The following is a 10125-nucleotide window of genomic DNA, read 5'->3' on the forward strand; positions in this document are numbered from 1 at the left end:
AACATCTCCGTTTGGTGCCACACCAACAAAATGCCGAAGCAACTATTTCCAGATAAACACCGTATAAAACAAATAGTCAACAACAGAAGGAGATAACGTCCGCAGGAACCTACCACATAGTGGAGGACATACACTATTTGATTTCCTATTATGCAGCTCATTTTTATTTGACACTTATTGAAATATCTTGTGTGACATCATGCACAAAAGTGCACTTTATTTGTTTTAAACTATTGTAGTGGCGTTCTGTACAAAAAGTGCACTTTATTTGTTTTAAACTATCATAGTGGCGTTCTGTACAAAAAGCGCACTTTATTTGTTTTAAACTATTGTAGTGGCGTTCTGTACAAAAAGTGCACTTTAATTTAGTGTTGTTTTGATATGTCATCTTAGTGACATCATGCACAAAAGTGCACTAATAGCTTGTTTTAAAATGTCTCTTCCGACAATCTTGCACTTTCAACACCGTATGAAACAAATAGTCAACAAGAGAAGGAGATAACGTCCGCAGGAACCTACCACATAGTGAAGGACATACACTATTGGATTTCCTATTATGCAGCTCATTTTTATTTGACACTTATTGAAATATCTTGTGTGACATCATGCACAAAAGTGCACTTTATTTGTTTTAAACTATAGTAGTGGCGTTCTGTACAAAAAGTGCACTTTATTTGTTTTAAACTATCATAGTGGCATTCTGCACAAAAAGTGCAATTTATTTGTTTTTAACTATTGTAGTGGCGTTCTGTACAAAAAGTGCACTTTAATTTAGTGTTGTTTTGATATGTCATCTTAGTGACATCATGCACAAAAGTGCACTCATAGCTTGTTTTAAAATGTCTCTTCTGACAATCTTGCACTTTCTGTTTTGGAAATGACATGAATGTTTGTGCCACTGCTTAATAACTCTTTAATAAATACAGTTTTGGTAAATTGACTTAGTATTGAATTCCCTCCCTGAGCATATATTAATGAAGTATGAAGAAGAATGTTTTAATGTAGACACATAGAATCATCATACTGCTCTGATTATATGCATCAAGTGTTCATTCAAGGCTAAGGCAAAAATATGGAGATATATATGGTGTATCGTGACATGGCCTAAAAATATCGAGATTAGGGATGTTCCGATCCAGGTTTTTGCACTTCCGATCCGATACCGATATTGTTTTTGCATTTCCGATCCGATACCGATACTGACCGATACCTATACTGACCGATACTGGCCTATCCAAGCATGTATTCAAGTTTAAAGTTATTTAGCCTACTTAGTTGTCAGAATCATGTTGAAAAGGGTTTTAGTACTCTTGATAACAACTAGCCAGCTGAATTAGGGGAGTTTGAATAATACACAATGGTTGGTAACAAGAAACTGACCTGTTTATTCAAGGATAAACACAAAATAGACAAAATTATACATGACAAACAGAAATGGCATCATTGAACTAGGGCTGGGCGATATGGCCTTTTTTTAATATTGCCATATTTTAAGGCCATATTGCGATACACAATATATATCTGGATATTTTGCCTTAGCCTTGAATGAACACTTGATGCATATAATCACAGCAGTATGATGATCCTATGTGTTTTGATTGATTGATTGAGACTTTTATTAGTAGGTTGCACAGTGAAGTACATATTCCGTACAATTGATCACTAAATGGTAGCACCCGAATAAGTTTTTCAACTTGTTTAAGACGGGGTCCACTTAAATTGATTCATGATACAGATATATACTATCAGATATATACTATCATCATAATACAGTCATCACACAAGATAATCACATTGAATTATTTACATTATTTATAATCCAGGGTGTGGAGGGGGGCGCCTGATGTAAGTGTCAAAAAGACAGCCAAAAGAGTTTGATATGAGAATAAATCTAAAGTTAAAATATAGGGTAGAAATGCACCCATTTGCAGGAAATGTAGTCTTGATTTTCAAAATGTTCTTTCAAGGCTTGCATGTCTACATTAAAACATTCTTCTTCATACTGCATTATTATATGCTACTTTTAAACTTTCATGCAGAGAAGGAAATCACAACTAAAAAAATCACTAATTTTTTCATACGGTGTTGATGTGGAAATGTTTGCCATTTTGATGGTGTCGACGTGTGGCACCGAATGGAGATAAGCGTCTCGACAGACGTCACAATAATTGAACAATGATGACGAAAACTGTTTTCTCTGTCGTGTCCGTGTGTCGAAAATTGTTATGCGCTTATTTTTTTTATTTGATTTTGTGCGTGGCATAGATTTGCCGTGCGCAGAGGACGCTTGAGCAGGCGCGCACCTTAGCGGCTGCGCTAGCATCACAGCTAACGTTAGCCATGCCACTACCTAGCTCTCTGCTGGTAGAGGACGTATACGTATGTGACGTGTGTCGTGACAGTATGTGACGTGTGTAAGAAGGTGCGCTCGCTGTCTGTGAGAGGGAGACACAGGAAAGAGTGAGAAGAGCCTGTCGTGTAATGCCAGCAGCTAAAAGCAACTGCGTGAGAATTGTGGATGTGTTGAAGGTGTGCTGGAAAATGCGGAACGGAAATTAGGGAGCAGCAGAAAAGTGGAATGTATTATTTAAATAGGTGCGTTGGAAAACACGGACCGGAGTTTTTTTTTAAACTGGATCTGGATCGGCATTTTCCCATGCCTTGCCGATACGCAATTTTTGGCAAATATCGGCAGCCGATCCGATCCAAATATCGGATCGGGACATCCCTAATCGAGATATTAATAAAAGGCCATATCGCCCAGCCCTAGTTGACAGTACAGCTTGCTGTTGTTGTTTTGATAATAAAGCGATTGTTAATTAATTGTTATGCATTTGTGTTATGTTGTTCTTCCCCCTAAAACAATACTTTTGTCAAGGCTAGAACCAATTATTCATATTTACATTGTTTTTTGGGGGGGACTCTGCTTTGCTATACAAACTTTTCGATCTATGAACCCTGTTTGAGAACCAAGTTATCGGTCTTGAGACGCAAGGAGTTATTGGTACTAGCTTTAAAAAAAAAACAACAGTATAAAAAGGTCTACTCACCTCATCTTGTGCAACTTGGGCTGCACGCACATGGCTCTTGCTAGCCTGAAACAGAAACAAAACAATTAAAAAGTCGTCTTCCACAAAACAAAACACTTTCCCCCCCCCGAATGAAAGCATTGTGTGTCTTTCCTGCTTCAAAACAGGTGAAACGTTTACACACGCGTGACTTTGAAAGTGCTGCACACAAAGCAGACGGAGGCAATTCATCATATCACACTTTGTAGTATATAAAGTGTCAGTCACTGATGTCATGGTTCATTAGCGGCGGCACAAGCCTGCACAGGAGACAGTTTTATGGAGCCCTCTGCAATGCTTGGCAGTTTAACGGGAATGATTCATCCTCCAATAACACAATGCATTGTTCAGTTCAATATACAAATAATTCATACATTTATGCATCAAAGCACCTTAACTTCCTCCTCCTGCAGTAGTCTGGCCACCTCCATGTCTTTCAGCTCCTGCTCCTGAAGATCCAGCTTGACCAGGCCCTCTGTGGCCTTATTGAGTCCATACTCTTCTCCTACGACCGCTCCACTCCCTTTCAGCACAATGCGACCTGTTGGGGAGCACATTTTATTACCAGAACGTGCCCAACTATAGGAACCATTTAGTTGTTAGGGAAATGTTGGTAAATTTTAAATGTGCTCTATAAATAAAGTTGATTTGATTTGATTTGATGTTGAGAATGATCAGAAGGGATTTCCTTGAAAATTGGAGATCAGGCGACGATGGAGCTATTAAGAGCGCCGCATGGGAGGAGTGTAAGCATTTCTAAAGATTTCATACTTTTGGCCACTTTCGGGATGAGACGGTGAAACTGAAAGTTCTTCCGCAGCTCAAAGGTCCTTTTAGCAAATCGAAACCTTACACTCCTAATAGAGGATTATAGCAGACGTTTCAAATTTTTTCCACTGAGGGCTTCCCTCATGTTTGTTCCAAGGGTGTCAGTCATAAAAATGTTCAAGTCACATATGTTGTATTCCCTTTTTGTCATAGAAACGTTTTATTATGGCAAAAACACAAAATATGCAGTATTTACCCCCCAAAAGATGACAAAGTAGAATATTTGATGTGAAGTATTAGGAGGCTTAAATAGGTCAATAATTATCATTATTATTTTTCGAGCAATACTTTAAAAAAAATCCAACAAAAATTGTTAGGGATCCAAAACTCATTGTGTTAAAATAAATCATCATAATTATTTTTTACTTTCAAAACTTAAGTCTCTAAAAAATTTACTTCAGATCTATCCGATACGTTTTTATTATTTGTAATTATTTTTTAAATGGAATTGTTTTATGTCCTTTTAGTAAAGAAAACTCTTTGTTTTTTATGGCAAAAACAACAATATTTTGTCCCCAAAATTTGATGTGAAGTGAAAGGAGCCTTTAATATATTTAGAACAACATTGATTTTAATTCATTATTTTTTGCAATGACAGTTAAGAAAAAAGAAAATCCCACACAAAATATTGGGTATCCAAAAGGAGAGTCTTAAAAGTGTTAAAACAAGTCATACATTTTTATTTTTATTTTTATTTTTTTTACTTTCAACACTTAAGTCTCGAGAAGATCAACTCCAGATCCATCCGTCAATTATACGTTTATCATTTTTTTAAATATGAACATTTTTCCTAAAAATAAATTTTAGAGTGGAATATTTGATGTGAAGTAATTGGACCCTTGAATAGGTCAATCCCTCATAACATTGATTTTGATTCATTATTATTTTTTGAGCAAAGACAAAAGAAAAAAAGCCTGCATGGCAGCTTTTAGAGTCAACATTGTAACTTTTCCACCTTACACTTCACCTGTTTGCTTTTTGGTTCCACTTGTTTATGTATTTTTATTTAAGTTTTAAAAACATTTTTTTTAGTATTTTTAAAATGTGACACAGGCCGTTACAAAATTAGGTGCAGGCCGCACTATGGACACCCCTGCTCCACCTGGCTTACACATACATTTTAGCGCCTTTACACATTTTCACACATTTTAATCCATCCATTCTCCACAGCTTGAGTTCAGGCGTTCACGGGTTGTAATGCCAAGAAGAAAAAGCCCCGCCTATCAATCAAATATTCAGCTCAATGGTTTATGTGGATAAAACCCTTTTGAACAGGAAAAAAAAGATAACTGGCGTACATTTCTTCAATCTTCCCTTGTGGAGAGAGCAGGTACTGCAGTGTGTCCAACATGCAACACCGTGTCCTAAATTAAACGGTCGCAATAGACGTAAAAAGTACCAAGTATTTCATGTATAATTGGTTCGCTTCAATTTAACCGTGCCTCTCTATTATTTTCTGTCACCCCCCTCGGAACAGTATAATATTTCACGCCTTCCGCTGCGACTTTAAACGGTATTATTAGCCTTTAAAATTGTTATAAGTACACCTCTGCCTAACATTGTATCCTTATTAACATTAAAGAAAAACAAAGAAATATACTTCAACCTACGACAAAAAATTACTATTAAAAATTGTTCTTAGATTGTAACAGAAAATAAAGTGCATTAAGTTGTCTAAATCAAACAAAAATGACATTCCAATTTACACTATGAACATGTTTTGACCGCCTTGAGCCCAATGATACTGACAAATTAAATAAAATAAATTCAACAAATAATACTATCTCATATATAAGCAATATTAAGTCAAGAGCACAATATAAAAACACTAATCTACAAAACAAAAATGAATAAAACTGTTTTGCCAGATTTTCTGTTATACATTAAAATAAAAAAGTCAGGATTAATGGCTACAATAAAGCATGTTTTATCGTGCACAGCTTTTCTAAGCAGGGTTTGAAGCGCGATACTGATAAAGCACGTTCCCTGGCATGGTACCGCATCCCCCCGGAGGGCGCCCTACTGTTTATGAAGGACTGGTATAATAGATTTAGGAATAAATAAGACTTATATTACACTTGTTTAAAAAAAAAAAAAAAAAAATCACACAAAATGTAGTATTTAGTGTAAAATAAATATGGCATTGCCCTCACAGACATCCATTTGAAATGTTTGTGTTTCATGGCTCTCTCATCAACCTCCTGGACATGTGTCAGTAGTGTCAAATAAAGGTGGTCACAGCAAAAAGGAGAAAACAGCACAGCGTAGCAAAAGCGTGATCACTTGAAATGCATGAAATCACAAAAGAGATCACTGATTATGAAGATTGATCAGACCACCACCTGACAGCAAAAAGCACCCACAGCACGCCCACAGAGGCCGGACGGGGACTCGGGGTGGTACCTGTCTCTCTGCTGGAGGCGTCTCCTTGTGGCAGCTCCCTGCTGTCCATGTTCCTGTGCTCATCAAACACCTCGTCAGAGAGAACCCTCTGGCGAGCCCTGGCCCTCCTCGCCTCATCCTCTTCCTCCTCCCGGGACCCCCGGCCCCGCCTGGGCTCCAAAAGTTCATGGTCAAGAGCCCTTTCCCTGCCTCGATGTTCTTTGTGTCTGTGCCCGTCCTCGCTATAGTCTCTCTGGCCTCCATCTCTGTCTTTCCCTGTTCTCACCATTCTCAAGTCCTTCTCCCTTCTCGCGTAATGCTCTGGTTCTCTGGGCCAGTCTCGGTTGTGTCTCTTGTCCCTCTGCCAGCCTTCGTCTCTCTCCATGGGACCATGCGGAGATCGGGCCGGCCTCTCTTTCCGTCTCACCGCTCTTTCTAAATCCTGTGCTCTGCTGAACTCAGCTGGTTCATAGTCCGGGTACCTGTCCCCAGGCCTAACTTTTGGGGACAGCTGGTGAACTGGGTATGGATCGGCATGCCTGCGCTGCCCTCCTCCTGCCTCCAGGGGGGGTTCAGAGTACTTGGGGCTGTGTGGCGCCACTGGGTCATGTTTCGGGTACCTGCTCCTTTTTGGCTCGATGGAATTATAATCTGGCGAGTGACCAGCTGGGGAGCTCACCGCAGCATTTGAGGAACTAGAGGTGTGGTGCACGGGGTTGTCCAAGTCAAGAAGCTGTCTTGCAGCTGAGAAAAGTCGGGAAAAGGGGGACATTGACAGAATGATGGAGATGTGCAAAGTGACAACCAAGACAGGTACCGTAAATTCCAAACTATAAGCCACTACTTTGAACCCTGCAGCTTATAAAACGATGTGCATAATTTATGGATTTTTCTACGCTGATAAATGCAAATAGTTTTAATAATACACATGTAAAATACATTACTGTTTGTGCAATGGCGCCATCTTTTGGATGAGTTGGTTCACATGGCTACAGTGTTTCCTGCTGTTTAGAGTTTTGAACTGGAAGTACAAGTGCCGTTCCGTCTTCTAAACGAGCGTATCGTTTCTACTCTATTCATCACTACAAGCAACGTTTGTAAGTTTTACAATATAACTAAAACAATTATTTCTTACTCGACCGTCCCGCGTGGGATGTCGGAATATTTTCATGCATATTTGTTAGGGACTTTGGGCAGCAGACAATTTGATTCGATTCTTGAGGGTAACAAGTCGATTCAAAAATATATTCTCGATTTATAATCAATAATTTTTTTTTAAATAAATTTGGGTGCCAGTTCTATGACTTAGTATTCCTCCATAAAATAGACAAACAACTTTGATAACTGTTTGTATGACTTATCTGTACAGCAAATATGGGCATCTACATCAACAGTATGATTTGTCTGGCCAAAAACTACAGATTAAAAAAAAAACTTTTTTTTTTTTTTTTTTTAATCGATTTTTAATTATTTTTTTAATTGATTAAAAATTGTTACAAATAAGGATCGCGATTCATTCAAAATCGATTTGACGCCCCAAATATTTGTATGTGCGAGCATAATGTACCAAAGCTAGCTTCGTTAGCATTAGCTAATATGCTAACACGTTTACAAGTGTCTGTGTTAGTATTATTAACTTACAATGACATTCTTTTTGCATTGCTTCAGTTTCACAAATTCCTCAGTAAATTCACCAAAACGTCACCGTGGAGTTATTGAGTCGGTTTAGCTGATTGGAGAGCTAGCTTGCGCAGCTTGTGGGTCCATGACCATGACTTCTGTTTTGTTTGATCAGCCGTTTTACTGCCCACTGTTTGGAAACAATTAAGGTATGTAAATAAACTTTTACAGAATATTTCTGTGTAAATAACTAATTTCACGACATATCTATCTGCGACTTATAGTCCGGTGCAGTTGATAGAGATAAATATTTATCTTCTAGAATTTAGTGGGTGCGGTTGATGCGCTCTATAGTTCCATTGCTCTATAGTCTGGAAAATACGGTAATGAAGTCAGGTGGTTAGTAGGTTAGTCATGGCAACTTTATGCTGGCAAATGGAAAATGGACAAAGTTGTTAGTAAGCTAAACATTAGTGTCATAAATGCCGACAAGAGTAAAATGGCTTCAAAATAAGCAAACTTCAACTGACACGATGATGGCAGGTGATCTGCGTGAAGAACAAATGAGCAAAGAAAAACGGCACCATTGTTTCCTCAGGTTGAGGACAAGGACGTTGCTGAGTGTGAAGAAAATTCAAAGTGCAGGTCTGAAGTGGCTGCTACTGGCATAAAGCGACACAGCCTAAGTGGTTTAAGTGTTCTCTCCCTTTTAAGCCCTCATTATTCCTCCCACTTGATTGTCTGAAAAGCGCAGACGGATTGTAAGCACACGCTGGCTTGTGTGCGACACTGATCCTGTGGATTAAAGATAAAAATAGGCCCCTAACTTCCGGTGACAAGCTTCATAATGACTTCAGTGCACACACAAAGTCATCCCCGGACCATTTAACAGCACAACCTGCTCAAAAGGAAGGGCCAGCAGCAACATACTTGGTTATAAACTTTAAACTCTTGTAGCCTTGTTTCCACCCAGTTTAATTTCCAGTAGTAGTGTTCCAACTAACTCCAATAGCATAGCAGTATTGATCCAATAGGATATCCGCAGGAAACATGTCGTAGTGTGGAATGTTGGAAAAGGTTTGATCAAGTGAAATGAGTCAAACAGAACAATAGCTATGAAAAACACGAACCTATTGAATGGACTTTTGCCGTCTTTAAAGGGGTCATATTATAATTGTTTTCCACATTTAAAACACTTCCTGGTGGTCTACATCAGTGTTTTTCAACCTTTTTTGAGACAAGGCACATTTTTTGCGCTGAAAAAATCCGGAGGTACGCCACCAGCAGAAATCATTAAACAACTAAACTCAGTTGACAGTAAAAAGTTGTTGTCGCAATTGTTGGATATGACTTTGAACCATAACCAACCATGCATCAATGTAGCTCTTGTCTCAAAGTAGGTGTATTGTCACCACCTGTCACATCACGCCGTGACTTATTTTGAGTTTTTTGGTATTTTCCTGTGTGTATTGTTTCAGTTCTTGTCTTGCGCTCCTATTTTGGTGGCTTTTTCTCTTTTTTGGGTATTTTCCTGTAGCAGTTTCATGTCTTCCTTTGAGCGATATTTCCCGCATCTACTTTGTTTTAGCAATCAAGAATATTTCAGTTGTTTTTATCCTTCTTTGTGGGGACATTGTTTGTCATGTCATATTCGGATGTACTTTGTGGCTCCACAGCAAGTCTTTGCTGTCGTACAGCATTCTGTTTTTGTTTACTTTGTAGCCAGTTCAGTTTTAGTTTCGTTCTGCATAGCTATCCCTAAGCTTTAATGCCTTTTCTTAGGAGCACTCACCTTTTGTGTATTTTTGGTTTAAGCACCTTTTTACCTTCACTGCCTCCCGCCGTTTCCGATATCAACAAAGCAATTAGCTACCGGCTGCCACCTACTGATATGGAAGAGTATTACACGGTTACTCTGCCGAGCTCTAGACAGCACCGACACTCAACAACAACACATCATTTGCAGACTATTATTACTGGTTGGCAAAAAGTATCTTTAACCCAAATAGGTGAAACTAGATAACAGTGGTTGAAAAACACTGGTCTACATAACATGTAATGGTGGTTCTTTGGTCAAAATGTTGCATGTATTATGTTTTACAGACCATCTTCAAGTATCTTCAGAATGCGGCGTTTTGTGGGCCGATCTTTACTACGTGCCTCCACTTCGACTGCCTCTTCTCCCCGTCAGCCATGTTGTCGTTTTTAGCACTTCCATATGGAGTCT

The 10125-nt window shown here is 38.7% G+C and overlaps 1 protein-coding gene across 1 annotated transcript in view; it reads right to left on the bottom strand.

The window, feature by feature from the left end:
• ccdc50a (coiled-coil domain containing 50a) overlaps positions 1 to 10125 on the bottom strand; it is a 48536-nt gene that overhangs the window by 8130 nt on the left and 30281 nt on the right. Inside the window, exons 6-8 of the mRNA XM_061976169.2 lie at positions 6300 to 7022; positions 3461 to 3609; positions 3051 to 3095 (exon numbers count right to left, since the gene is read on the bottom strand). Coding sequence (XP_061832153.2) covers positions 3051 to 3095; positions 3461 to 3609; positions 6300 to 7022 — 917 coding nt within the window. The remainder of the gene's footprint in view (positions 1 to 3050; positions 3096 to 3460; positions 3610 to 6299; positions 7023 to 10125) is intronic.

Source organism: Nerophis lumbriciformis, linkage group LG14, assembly GCF_033978685.3.
Source record: "Nerophis lumbriciformis linkage group LG14, RoL_Nlum_v2.1, whole genome shotgun sequence".
Lineage (NCBI taxonomy): Eukaryota > Metazoa > Chordata > Actinopteri > Syngnathiformes > Syngnathidae > Nerophis > Nerophis lumbriciformis.